This window comes from Metarhizium brunneum, chromosome 3 (genome assembly GCF_013426205.1).
Source record: "Metarhizium brunneum chromosome 3, complete sequence".
NCBI classification, from domain to species: Eukaryota; Fungi; Ascomycota; class Sordariomycetes; order Hypocreales; family Clavicipitaceae; genus Metarhizium; species Metarhizium brunneum.
The window spans coordinates 1,171,182-1,184,746 of record NC_089424.1 but is presented as its reverse complement, the minus strand read 5'-3'; the positions used below and the strand labels follow the sequence as shown (position 1 = coordinate 1,184,746).

Below are 13,565 nucleotides of genomic sequence, written 5' to 3'. Positions count from 1 at the left end.
AGGGGATCTGGAGCGTGGTTGCTGAATATTGTAACGGGTCAATGGCAAGGGTCAAGTGTAGTCCACCTTTTGGGCTACGGAAGCTCCGGAGCCCGTCCGGGGCCGCGCATGCCGGATGAATAATTTGTGGTGTGCTGTCATCTCTCGAATCCCCACTTCTGGAACCGGAGTTAGGTAATATAATTTTCCAAATAAGGAACCTCTGTCGGTTGTGGGTGTTGCTGTTTGGGGTGAATTTGTAAGCCCAAGGAATATCCTGCCCTTCTGTCACGCGCCGCCTCATTTTACCATGAGCAGAACTCATTCCCCTGGTAGGGTGGAAAACATGGGCATGTCTTACTGTCAGCCCAGGTCTTCTCCAGGGAGGCCTGAGTATAAAGCGGGCGACGACCCTCGTTCATTCTCAATAGATATCTCAAACAATCCTCATCTTGTTCTTCCATATTCCATCATCAATATTTCATTATCGAACTCGCTTTCAAGCGGTACACTATAGCTAGTGGATATGGCCGTTGACACTCTATCCCTCGAGGGCAAGGTTGCCATTGTTACTGGCTCCGGACGGGAGAACGGCATCGGGGCTGGCATCGCCCTGGCCCTGGCCCGCAACGGGGCGTCCGTAGTTGTCAATCATCTATCAGACTCGTCTGCTGATCGAGCTGCCAACGTAGCGCAGATGCTGAGGCAGGCCGGGGGCAAAGCCATTGTCGTCCAGACCTCGGTCGACACCTTGGAAGGGGCTAAATACATTGTCCAAAAGACGCTCGAGGGTTTCCAGACCGACCATATCGACATCCTGGGTAAGCACATGAACTTCTCACATACGCCTCTCTACTCCACTGGCTCTAGTGTCGTCGACGAACATGTTGCGTGGCATAACAAACTTGACCTTTGACCAAAGCTGACCCAACCTCCGCTCCTTGCCTCAAGTGAACAATGCCGGAGTCGGCTATGCGAGCCGGATCCTGAATGAGATCAACCAGGCTGAAACGGATAGGGTCTACCAGATCAACGTCAACGGGCCATTGTACATGGCTCACGCCGTGGTTCCTCACATGCCGCCCGGCGGTCGGATTATCAACGTCTCGTCTACAAACGCCAAGCTCGGCCACGAGTTGTTGTCAACGTATTCTGCGAGCAAGGCGGCCCTAGATAATCTGACTGTGTCGTGGGCCGGAGAGGTACGCCTGTTCATGACGCAAAACGTCTGACGATTTTGAAGTCTCGTAGTAGCTGACCATTTTTCCCGCAACTAGCTTGGCAGGAGCAAAGGCATCACCGTCAACTCGGTAGCTCCCGGCCCAGTCCTCACTGACATAATACCCAAAGAACAAATGGATGCTATCATGCAGCCGCAGATTGACATGACGAAAGCTGCTGACAGGGCCGGCACACCCGCGGATATCGGCGACGCCGTGCTTCTTCTCGTTAACGAGAAGGCCAGGTGGATCACTGGGCAAAATATTTCTGTAAGCGGTGGTGTCACGCACTGATGGAAAAGGAATATCAGCTATCCAAGGCTCAAGCATTCTGTGTAATCATATTTTCGAATTGGGGCCCCTTTCATCTTTTACTTCTGAAAACGTTTTGTCAAAGATGCGTGTTTGTATTTTCTATCCACTAATTGCTAAGCAAACTATCTAAGAATTTTTTGCAAGATCAACGCAAGCTGATTCCGGGATGCTAAGGCGCATGAGCTCATGGGGGTCTGAAATTCCGAATGCGGTGCATTATCCTAGTCACGTCTCCCCCCTCTGAGAATATACGTCCCAACAGCGAGAACGAAAAGCATGAGTTCTTTGATTTTTGTTCCTTGAAGTGATTGCGTTTGTATGAGCAATTGCTGCACCGGGTCTTGGTGCTTGGTATAAGACCACAACCTACGACTCGTACATATACATGATAATTTAGCATATGTAACCCGACCTAGATGACTGGGGCATCTAGGTCGTCTCATCCGACCAACTGCGTCATCGTGGAATATAGAATTTCTACCTGGATAAGAAACGGACCAGTTTGGTTCAAGAAGAGTCAAAGACTTAAATGTGAGGGCGGTATCAAGATACGACGCCATGGGGAGCAAACAGCCGTTTAGCCGCTACCAAGTCGATCCAAGCGCTCATGAGTACCCGTTTTGTCATTGAAACATGAAATGGGTTGACCAATCCTGGGTGCCGGAATGTCGGCACCGGCAACGGCATGCCGAAGCATTGAGTGGCGCACGCTGCGTTCGTCTAGACGGATGAAGCATTCAATGTTGCCTGAAGGCGGACTCAATAGCCTATCAGCTTGGGTAAATCTCGACAACACTAGTCCTCGTTTGTCCGGGGGTGGGGCGGCACGGTACGAGCATCAATCCGAGCTAGACGCTATTTCAGGCACAGCCCCCGTCACCACGAGATCAACCTCCCCTCTCAACTGCCCCAAAATGCCAGACACAACTCTGCTTCGTTGAGACTCTCGCTCGCAGCCCTCGCGCTGCTCGTCTGCTTCTTCAGCGTTGCTCGCCATGCTTCTCTTCGGTCTTGTCTTGTTTCTGGCGTCGGCTTGCACCGCCCGCGCATCCACCTACCATGGCTACACCAGCGCGTACAGCTTCGATGCCAATCTTTCTCACCAGCCCGACTGGATGGCCCGTGTCCCCGACGCGGCCAACATCACCAGTCTGAGCATCCCGGGCACCCATGACACCATGACATACAACCTTGACAGCCGAGTGCTGCAGTGCCAGAACTGGAATCTGACGGTGCAGATGGAGGCCGGACTGCGGTACTTTGACATACGCGCCCGGGTCAAGGAGAACCGCCTGCACATATACCACGGGAAGCAAAACACCGGCTTCACATTCAAGCAGGTCCTGCTGCAGATGTTTGAGTTTTTGGACAAGCACCCCTCGGAAATGATCATCATGCGTCTCAAGAAAGAAGGAGCCCCGGTCGGCCGCGATTCGTATTCCTTCGAAGCGGCCTTGAACTACGCACGTCTCCAAGACAAGGACACCAAGGACGGCGCCAAAAAACACGTCGCCTTGTACGCGGATAGCCGCAAACCCATCCCAACGCTCGGCCAACTGCGCTCCAAGATATTCATTCTCCAGGATTTTAAATGCGCAAAGGGGGTGACCTATGGGCTGACCTGGGACGGTCCGCAAATGGTGCTCGAAGACAACTTTGCCATCCAGGGCGAACGTCGTCTGGCCACCAAATGGGCCGCTGTCGACATGGCGTTGAATAGAGCGAACCAGGGCCCCTTGAAAAATGACCGCCTTTATGTGACGCATAATTCGGCTGCGATTGGCGTGCTGCCCATCCAGGCGGCCGCTGGGGTCCTGAATAAGGCGCAGGTCGGAATGAATTACAGGACAGGCGAATGGCTGGATGCACATATTGATGATAAGACGTCGATGAGGACTGGCATCGTGATATTCGATTTCCCGGGAAAGAAGTTGATTGATAGTGTGCTTGCTTGGAATAAGCACGTTGGGGCCAAGTTGCCGCTGTGACTCTATTGTTGCTGCAAGTTGTGATTTATCTGGCGTCGCGGTCTCCTGTCTTGGTAATAGATATACCCCCTTGGCGTTATGGTTTCAGCGGACTGGTTTCTGATTTTCTGAGGTTTGAAGGGATGCTCTGTTTGAATACTCCTCAAGTGCCGGATTTGGTTTGACTTTGCTCATAGAAGTACCTAGATAGGTGTTGGTCTACATTTAGAGTGCGCCAGTTGGGGGCACCAATGAGTAGAAACTACCTGACACGTCGTGAGGCGACTGGGCTGAATTACATAGAGTAGTCTATTATTGTAAACGTTAGTACTAGCAAATGAGTCTCTTAAAAATTTGTATGAGATGGAGTGACCCCGAATAGCCCTAGCATAACTCAAGCTGCTAACTTGTCAAGCATGTCGCCCCACCTTCTGCGTCTCGTCATTCTCCATCTCAAATGCCCACCAGACACTTTGTCCAGTCACCGCATATCAATTCCGGTAATTGATCTCTTCATGCCACATTGGCGGCATGCTCGGTCTCTGCGTCCCGCCGCAATGTGAAGAATGACATCTGTGCCCCAATTACGCCCATGAATCGCAGCAACGACGGCTGCTGGACCTGCCGCATCCGGCACAGAAAATGCGACGAGAAACACCCCATCTGCCGAGAGTGTGCCGATCGCAGCATTACCTGCCACGGTTACGGCCCCAAGCCAAAATGGATAGACGATGAATGGAAGTTGCAGGCCGAGCTTTCGCGAATCAAGAAGACTGTCAATTCTAACTTGCGCCGGAAGAAAAAGCTGCAAGCCTGCAAGGCCTCTCCAGCTCGTCCATCCGAACATCAGAATGATCCAAGACAGGGGGAAGAAGACGGCTACCCGGCACCGCCTGGTGCGCCGACAACGCCCGACATGGCATTTCGAGAAGCACAGCTCCTGGTCCACTACCTGGATTATATCTTCCCCCTCCAGTATCCATACTACAAGGACGAGCCCTCGCTCGGCGGCAGAGGCTGGCTCTTCTGGCTTCTCATGAAGCGCGGCCCGCTGCACCAAGCCGTGCTCACCCTCTCGGCGCTTCACCACCATACACAAAGCGCGGGTGCTCCCGGAAACCGAGAATCAGAACTCATAGGGTATCACACCAATGCCCTGAAGCGGCTACGACAAGTCCTTCAGGAGTGTGACATGGACAAGTTTGCAGAGAGCCGGCAGCAAATGGTTGAGTTTTTGGCATGCGGTTCGGCACTCATCAGCTTTGAGGTAAGTCCCCGTCAAGGGTGGGTTTCTTTCCACGACAAGACTAATAGGCGCAGCTATTTCGAGGAGGCCTTGACAACTGGCGGCCGCACCTGGACGCCCTCGCGTCCGTTGTGAACAAAATCCTCGTGCCGCACCCTTCGACAGGCACCCGGGAGTCGGGAGATGGCGTGGACAAGGCGCAGCCGTTTCTTGTCACAAAAGTTCTCTGGCTTGATATTCTCGCCTCCACGGCGACGGGAAAGGCACCGCAAACAAGGTATCAGAAATGGCTGCAACTGGACCAGATTGACATGTCGAGGCTGATGGGGTGTCGAAACTGGGTGATGCAGGCAGTCGGGGATATATCCACAATTTCTTCACGGAAAACCAGGTCGGGCTTCTCAAAGTCGGATGAATTGCAGCTCAAGGCTCTTGAGCAGATTCTTGATGAGGGCATCGAGAGGATGAAGCTGGGAGGGGTTCGTTTTCAAGCTCCCGGTGTGGGTTTCATTGACATGGCTGACGACGCGTCAACAGGATGATCGACAAGCGTTGGTTTACGCGATTACAATGGTGTTTGCGACTGCGGCCTTGTGCCAGATAGAAACATTGCGAAATGCCCCATCTCCTGGGATGAGACTCTACACCCGCGTGGCCGGGGCGATTGAGGCAATGGAGGGCCTTCCTGCTGGCGTCACATTTCGAGGCCTGGTCTGGCCAGTGGCGACTGTCGGAGCCGTAGCGGCAAGTGATCAGCAGAGCTTCTTCGAAAGGGCCATGATAGATGTATTGGATACGTCGGGGTCCGAGTTTACAAACTGCGGAACAGTTCTCAATGTTTTACGACGATGTTGGCAGCATCAGAGGGAGTCGGGCTTGGTGTGGACGTGGCAGGATGGCATGACGGCAATGGGAATATGTGCACTTCTCATATGAGAATGGCCACACTTGGAAAGTTGGCAGAATTTGCCAGGAAACTACACGGCAATGTCGGTAGGGACAAGACAAAATTCGTTAATGCACTTTGTATTAATGGCATGCACTATCTAGCACCGGGCTAAACACGTTGGCGGGGTTGGCCTCGAACTGAATAAAAAGACTACATGTAGCGAACAAGTCTCCTTGAAGTGGCAATGGAATCGATTTACGGAGCACGCGGGGGTCTGGATATCTTCACAGCTGAACCCTGAAACGGCCGTTAGCACACCGTAAGTGAAACCCGTGGTAAGCAAAGACGAGAGAGAAACAATTGCCCGCTGAAATCAGAAACAGGCGAAACCAATTGCCCGTAGGAAAAAATCCACATGACAAGTTCGGTACGGCGAGTGAAATCCGTTCATCAGGGGAGCAGGACAAGGCGAGAAACAAAAGACGGCGAAGCCAACTTACCAATTTATATCACAATTGAATTGTCAACACACGTAGCGCGATAGGGAAGCACTGTTGCTGAATGTGCCGAATGTTACATGGCACGTCCCACTCTGTGCGCCGTGTCACAACAGAGTTGGGGATATCGAAACTTCAAAAAAGTGGAAAAAGTTTGGGGTTCAGAGTCCGCTTCCCTCCATCTGTTGGTCTGGTGATCACGTGCAGGTAGCAATGTTGATCGTTTCCGTGAGGACGAGGTTTGAGACTTAGGGTTGCGCCACTGACAGCTGGCCATCTTTGCGTGAAACCTTCAGTCGGACGGTCAGGCGCGGGTTCGGAGGCTCATCGTGCCATCTTCATCTTCATACGATGGGCTCCCGCCTTGCGCCTGAGCATAGTCAGAAACTCCCTCCGATGGCCTGTTTCGAGGGCTGTTTATATACTTGTATTCCGAAACAGTCCAAGAAAAGGGGGCAGCCGCGTTCTCAAGAGCCAGCTTCGGCGAGTGACTCATCTCGGCGTAGATCAATGTCTGCCCCATCACACTCAGCCGTTCCTAGAAACCACCCTGGGTTCGCATTGGTTATGCTTAGCGAGAAAGTCATCCTTTTAGGTAACAACTCATTGCTACGGGTGCACACGCAATGGTCTTGGCGGGCGGTAAAACGGGTGACTATTGAAGCATTGGAGCGCAGGTTGCAGCCATGCAGCCGCTGCTGAAATTGGACATTGGGACCGCGATGCCGGAATTCGCTGGATGGCTGAAAGATAGACGCCCAGCCCGAGATTACTTTCCACGCTGCAGAAATGAAAACATGAATCGACGGCCACAATGGTTGCCTTGTTGGTCCCGCCACTTGTCATCCGTCGTGTTTGTTTATAAAGCAGGGAAGGAGCGATTGTTGGCCCCTGCCCGCAAATGTTTCACGGCCTGGTTCCAAGGAAACCCCGCCTTGGATATTATACATTGCACTTGTGCGGTTCCAAAGTCTTTTGACTGTACTGCAATCTGGCCAGCTAAACTGGCAGACCCAAAAACAATGAACCCTCGTCCGACATAACGCCTTCGTATCCGTCCTAAGCGCGTCGAACCCCCGATAAGCAGTCGAACATGTCTTACATCACGCAAACGGTATTTCGTCATTTTACGGGCAGGCGGGTATCGAACAGTTGCGAATGACACAAGAACCAAGCGCTCCTTGACGTGTTGGTCAACCCGCGAGACAATGAACGTTTTCAGACCGCGTGCCTGTCCAGATCGGCTGATGTAAGCCTCCATACCTAGTCGCTAGCTCCTGTACAATATCTAACTCGCCCTAATAACATGAGGCCGCTAACATGTAGTCAGGCACGACTTAAATGAAGATTCGGCTTGGCTTCGAGCTTGTCCGCTTTAGACTTCTGCCGTCTGCCCCAAATGGAGAAGAAGCTTATTTCGGGGTCCACGGCTCGTCAGTCGGCGCTGAACCTACCAGCGCCACGTCATGGGGATTCAATTCATATTTCCAGCCTATTGAACTTGTTCCAATCCTTGGCTTTTGTGATTGGTTGGATTTTTCTCAGGAGGTAAACCGCTCGGCGAGCTGTCCACGAGATGGTTTGCTCCGGCCAAGCAACAGGCCGCTGTTCGTACCTTAATGTCGTTGTTAGGGTCATCGATGCCGGTTTCGTTCATGGTCTCTCCTTGTGCGACATGATAGTGTGAAGTAAACTGCTAGATGCATGCCGCGTCCGTGGCGCACTTTTGCCTAGCTGCATGGACAGCAGCTAATGTGAATGCTCGCGCACGATGACAATGGATACACTAGTATAGCTATCTTGCCAGTCCCATGTGCGAATCCTTCTTTTTGTTCCATATTCTGCACTCGTCTGATTTGATCCATCTGTCCTGCTACTGAAAAGAGGTCCATTAACAACATGGTCAGGCTTCGGACAGCCGTGCCATTGCTGGCAGCGGCCTTCGGTGTAATTGTCTCTGCCAAGGTTGTTCCTGGCGCATTCATTTTTGAGTTCGAAGACGACCAGGTATGTTGAACAAGCCGATTAATTACTTGCTTCAGTGATGGGAAAATGAAAATCCAGTTCTAACAGGGGGATGCCACAGGATACAGCTCCAGCTTTGGACACTGTTCGCAAAAATGGCGACGTTAGAATGGATCTCGACTTTGAGCTGTTCAGAGGCATATCGGTCCAGCTGCATGACCTCGAGAAAGCCAATAAACTCGTGGACGAGTTGGCTGCTCTGCCTAGCATCAAGAGGTGGTGGCCTGTTACCTTGCATAATGTTCCCGATGCCCAAGTTCACTGGGCGGGAAATCCTGACAGGGAGAAGATCCTCCAGGCTCGAGACAACTCAACGGTGACAAACAACTTTTCGCCTCATTTCATGACTCAAATCGACAAGCTGCACGCCAAGGGATACACCGGCAAGGGTGTCCATGTTGCTATTATTGACACTGGTGTAAGTTTTACTGTTGTTGCCGGCAACAGTCGGATCTTCCAAAGTGCCCCTTTGCAGCTTTTAAGACAATGCCGCTTTGGCATGTTGCATCATGCTAACTCAATACCTCCAGATTGACTACAAGCACCCCAGTCTGGGGGGATGTTTTGGAAAAGGATGCTTGGTCACGAAGGGGTTCGACCTTGTTGGCGACAATTTCGACGGGAAAAATGCACCGATACCAGACGACGACCCTATGGACTGCCAAGGACACGGTTCCCACGTTGCCGGCATCATTGCCGCGACCGACGAGAAATTCGGCTTCACCGGCGGTGCGCCAGGGGTAACTCTCGGCGCCTACCGCGTTTTTGGCTGTGCCGGCGCCGTCTCGTCTGATGTCATCATTGCAGCAATCAACCGAGCCTATCTGGACGACGCCGACATCATCACAATGTCCATTGGAGGCCCAAACGGCTGGAAGCAAAACGCGTGGGCCGTCACGGCCAGCCGCATCGTAGCCAAGGGTGTCATTGTCACCATTTCTGCGGGCAATGAAGGCAGCCGAGGCATCTTCTACGCAAGCTCGGGCTCTTCCGGTGAAGGTGTGGCAGCCATTGCCTCGTATGACAATATGCACATGCCTACGTTGGTATACTACGGCAATGTCACTGTGGGCGCCGACAAGCCTCAAGAGTTTCCCTACGTGCTCGGAAACCCCGACAAGTTCGACATCACCCTGCCTCTCTGGGTCGATACCTTCAACACATCGGTGGCCGCGGATTTGTGTTCCAGTCTGCCTGATGACACGCCTGATTTAAGCAAATACATAGTCCTTATCCGCCGAGGCACCTGTAGCTTTGCAGAAAAGATCTCCAATGCCGCCGCCAAAGGAGCCCAGTATGTCCTGTTCTACAACTCAGTCGACGCCCATCCCACGCAACTGAATGTCAAGAAAGATATCCCCGGAAGCGTCAAAGGGGTCGGCTTTGTTGACAAGAAAACGGGCAAGGATTGGGTCCAACAGCTTGATGCAGGCAGCAAGGTCACCGTGGCCCTCGGCTCAAGACTAGACACGAAACGCATCGTCAAGGACCTCAACAATACCGCCTCTGGAGGCGCCGTCAGTGCCTTTAGCAGCTGGGGCCCGACGTGGACAATGGACGTCAAGCCTCAGTTTGGTGTCCCCGGCGGGCATATTCTGTCCACGTACCCCCGGGCAAAGGGCAGTTATGCCGTTATCAGCGGCACCTCAATGGCCTGCCCCCTCACAGCCGCCATATACGCCCTGCTCGTGGAGGTTCGCGGCACGAGGGACCCTGTGCTGCTCCAAAAGCTGCTGTCCGCCAATTCCAAGCCGCAGGTGTTCAACGACGGCGCCCTCTTTTACGACAGGCTCGCGCCTGTTGCCCAGCAAGGCGCCGGTCTCATCCAAGCGCACGATGCCGCCTTTGCCACGACGCTCCTCGAGCCCTCGAGCCTCTCCTTTAACGAGACGACGTACTTTGCCCCTAGCAAGAACTTCACACTCACCAACCAGGGTGACAGCAAAGTCACCTATGAAATCTCCTATGTGCCCACCCTGACCGCGGCAGCATTGAAGCCAAACGCCAAATCCGTCACCGTCTTCCCCGGCGAGTTCTACACCGACTCGGCTGCCATACGCTTCAGCGAATCCAAAGTCACCCTCGCAAAGGGCGAAACAGCCACCGTCGAGGTGCTCGCCACGCCCCCAAAGACCCTGGACGCTTCCCTCCTCCCCGTATGGTCCGGGTACGTGCGGGTCAACGGCACAGACGGCACGTCCCTCTCGCTCCCGTACCAGGGCCTCGCCGGCTCGCTCCGCAACCACACCGTCCTCAGCCCGGGCACGACATACATCGCCGGGACTAACGACAAATACAGGAGGCCCGTGGCTGCCAACGCCGTCTTCAGCATCCCGCGGCCCGGCTCGACCAACAATGCGGCACTGCCCGTCATCGTCTACGCCCCCCACCTGGGCAGCCGCCTGTTGCAGCTCCGCGTCGCGCGCGTCTCCAAGAGGGGCACCCTGACGCTCATCGGCCAGATCAAGGGTTCGCCGGTCCAGTATGTCTCCCGCGCGAGGGACTCGCTCATCTGGGACGGCCGGCTTAACGACGGCATGTACGTGCGGGAGGGAACGTACATGATAATAGTCAGGATGCTGAGGCTGTACGGCGACGAGAAGGACGCCACGGCCTGGGATGAGAGTGCGACGCAGCCGTTTGTCATCAGGTATGCCTAGGAGGGATATGGTGTCTTTTCTATTTCTTTCTTTTTCCGGGGGGGGGAGGTCCTGCGCCTTGGGTGTTGTTACACAATATATAAGGGGGCAAAGCACATATAATACGTGGCGTGCGCTCGTTTTCCGCGACGGAGGCCACAATGTGTTTGATTCAGTCTACTCTATCGGACGGGGGTCCAAAATAGACAGGGAACAAGAACGCGATGCTATGTATAATGCAGTTCAGCTTTAAACAATGAGGATCATAAATAAAGGCACGAAGCCATGTATACTACGGTCCGTTTAAGCTTCAACCAAGCGCCTATGCGAAAATAAATAAAGCGCGGTACGGCATGCAACCTAGTGTAGGGCCATGTCTCCAATTGAGCCGTGTAGTATGTACACATTCATGTGCCTGCCAGCAAATACTCGATGCAGAACAGAACGCCGGTGCCGTCTGCATCACGAGTGCAAAGAATCATGTACACCAAATCACCAGGAACGGCAACATCATCGTGTTTGAAATACATTATGACGTCTTAATTTTGATCTAGACTAAACCTAGTGGTACCCAACGCTGTCCCAAACAGGGGTATAATGCTGTTCAACGCTCCAGAGAAAACAACGCTAAAGATATATACACACACTCGAAAGAAGGGAAATAAATAAAAAGGGGCTACGTGGACCTCCCAGACTCGCTATGTCTCCTGGAGCCCGGCGTAGACCCTGTCCTCTGGGCATCCAGCTCCTCCAGGTCGTCGTACTCGATGGGCGGCTCGGCAGGGTAGGCCGGCGGGCTGGGCGGGACGTCCTGGTAGACGGGGGGCGCCTCGTTGTCCCACGACACGCCGAGCCCCGGGTACTCGGTGAGGTTGACGGCAAAGTGCATGCGGAGGATCCTCCCAGTGCCGGTCTGGGCGGCGAGGTGGGTCTTGCCCTCGGGGGCAAACTCCTTGGACACGATGAGCTCGATGTGCAGGGCGTGGGAGACCTCGGTGCCGTCCTGGGTCTTGAGGCCGCACGCGTACCGGGGCTCCTTGCCGTGGGTGCGCGGCTGGTTGACCGCGTAGTCAAACTCGAAGTCGACGGTGCCGTCGTTGCCCGAGTAGTCCGACTTCCAGCCTTCGTGGAGCTGCTTCTCGCCGAGGATGCGGGTTTCGGTGCGGGGGGCGCCCCTCTTGGCCTCGTTGTCGTCGGCGTCGGCGGCGGCGGCAGCAGAAGAGGCGGGTGCGTGCCTGTCGCAGGCGGGGGCGATGGTCTTGATGGTCTCCTCCAGCTTCCAGGTGACCTTTTTCAGCTTCCACAGGTCGACCGTCTTGACGCGCTCGTTGTGCGTCATCAGGCCGTCCAGCTTGAGGGTGACGGCGTTGCTGCCCGAGGGGTGGATGACGGCCGTGTAGTGTGCCGACGCCTTGATGTTGGTCGGGGGGAAGACGCGCACCGAGTGGTGAGGGTACAGCGGCTCCGGCAGCGAGCGCTTGACGTGCAGCGGGCGCTCGAAGCGGATGGGCAGGCACGAGGTCGAGGCTGGCCCGCGGACGGCCACGGCCTCGGCCTTGAAGTGGTATGAGATGGAGACGATGGGCGTGTCCGTCGACGCGGGCAGGCTGCCGTCGAGCAGGGTCGAGAAGGGGAACTGGTGCCTGCCGCGGCGCAGAGATGTGGGATGGGCCAGGAACTGCCAGTTCTTGAGCTCCGTGACCTTGGTCTGGCAGTCGGCGCAGTGGCTCTGGAAGGGCTTCTTCTGGGTGACGTGCATGGTCAGGCTGGCGGTGAAGCTGTCCACCTCGATGGCGTCGGCGTGGACGTCGATGTACATGAGGCCCGAGACGAGGGCGCCGGTGCTCTCCTCGGGCGAGCCGTAAAACACAATCGGCGGGCTCTCGATGCTCCAGTCCATGGAGGCAGGGGCGTGCGGCCCGCCAGACGAGGCCGAGTGCGATGAGCCGGCGGCGCCATCGTGCCTCGAGGAGCGGCCAAAGTGCAGCGACAGGCGGTGCTTCTTGAGGGCGTCTCCCAGCTCGGGCATCTTGACCGAGTGCTGCGCATGGTCCTCGGAGTCGGAGGCGTAGGGGCTGGCGCTGACCGAGTTGTTGCGCGACGTGGTTCGGGATCGTGTGATGGCAGACTTTTTGATATGCGAGATGTTGCCGGACGAGGTGCGGAGGAAGTTGGCGACGAGGTGGGGCATGATGGGCGGGAGGTTAGGTTGCCTTGCTGCGTGTCGTTGTGTATCGAGCTATTCTATTCAAATGGAAGGAGCACCCGTCGAGTCGGATTCCAAAGCGTCAACTGTGCTCGTGGGACCCAAGCCCCGTCTGGTGGTGATGATGGCCTTGGGCAGCTCTTCAGACCAAATTTGAACGTACCCCTCCTATGCCCAGCGCTGGCAAGGGAATTGTCTACTCGGAGGGGCACAAGACGCCGAAATCGAGTCGCCGGGACGAATTCTCCTCGTCTGTGCTTTTCTTGTTGGCCGATTGCCCTCCCCTCCCGTACCAGCGGTGACGGCTCCTCGGCAGGTAAATGCCGGGTTGGGTGGTGTGCGACCTGTTTTTGGGACGGAAAATGCTTCCCGTCCGATTGGGGCCTGACGTATGCGCACACGGGCGGCAATGTCCGTGGCGACGATGATTGATGGGGATTTGCTCCGATGGCGCTAGCCGTGCAGCAGACACCGAGTCGAACAGGTGTGACGGCCGCCGATGCGACGTGGGCCGTGCCGTGGCCTTGGTGACGCTGATTTGTTTCTTTTTTTTTCTTCTCCCTTTTCCCGGCTGGCGTGTAT

At 54.9% G+C, this 13,565-nt stretch overlaps 5 protein-coding genes across 5 annotated transcripts; 4 read left to right on the top strand and 1 right to left on the bottom strand.

Moving 5' to 3' along the window:
• Positions 1-505: 505 nt before the first annotated feature.
• ver1 (Versicolorin reductase 1) lies at positions 506-1,493 on the top strand (the record flags this gene model as incomplete). The annotated part of the gene is made up of 3 exons (XM_014688731.1): positions 506-800; positions 931-1,181; positions 1,257-1,493. The coding sequence occupies 3 exons, from the start codon at positions 506-508 to the stop codon at positions 1,491-1,493; spliced, it is 783 nt and encodes a 260-aa protein (XP_014544217.1).
• A 1,016-nt stretch (positions 1,494-2,509) lies between these two features.
• Positions 2,510-3,502, top strand: plcA_1 (1-phosphatidylinositol phosphodiesterase; the record flags this gene model as incomplete). The annotated part of the gene is made up of 1 exon (XM_014688730.1): positions 2,510-3,502. The coding sequence occupies one exon, from the start codon at positions 2,510-2,512 to the stop codon at positions 3,500-3,502; it is 993 nt and encodes a 330-aa protein (XP_014544216.1).
• Positions 3,503-4,073: 571 nt separating this feature from the next.
• On the top strand, positions 4,074-5,663 carry ptaR3_1 (Pestheic acid cluster transcriptional regulator 3; the record flags this gene model as incomplete). Its single annotated transcript, XM_014688729.1, has 3 exons — positions 4,074-4,748; positions 4,802-5,206; positions 5,265-5,663. The coding sequence occupies 3 exons, from the start codon at positions 4,074-4,076 to the stop codon at positions 5,661-5,663; spliced, it is 1,479 nt and encodes a 492-aa protein (XP_014544215.1).
• A 2,349-nt stretch (positions 5,664-8,012) lies between these two features.
• vpr_1 (Minor extracellular protease vpr) lies at positions 8,013-10,798 on the top strand (the record flags this gene model as incomplete). The annotated part of the gene is made up of 3 exons (XM_014688728.1): positions 8,013-8,120; positions 8,200-8,556; positions 8,669-10,798. The coding sequence occupies 3 exons, from the start codon at positions 8,013-8,015 to the stop codon at positions 10,796-10,798; spliced, it is 2,595 nt and encodes an 864-aa protein (XP_014544214.1).
• Positions 10,799-11,453: 655 nt separating this feature from the next.
• G6M90_00g056200 (uncharacterized protein) lies at positions 11,454-12,968 on the bottom strand (the record flags this gene model as incomplete). The annotated part of the gene is made up of 1 exon (XM_014688727.1): positions 11,454-12,968. One exon carries the CDS (start codon positions 12,966-12,968, stop codon positions 11,454-11,456), a length of 1,515 nt encoding a protein of 504 aa, XP_014544213.1.
• Positions 12,969-13,565: the final 597 nt, after the last annotated feature.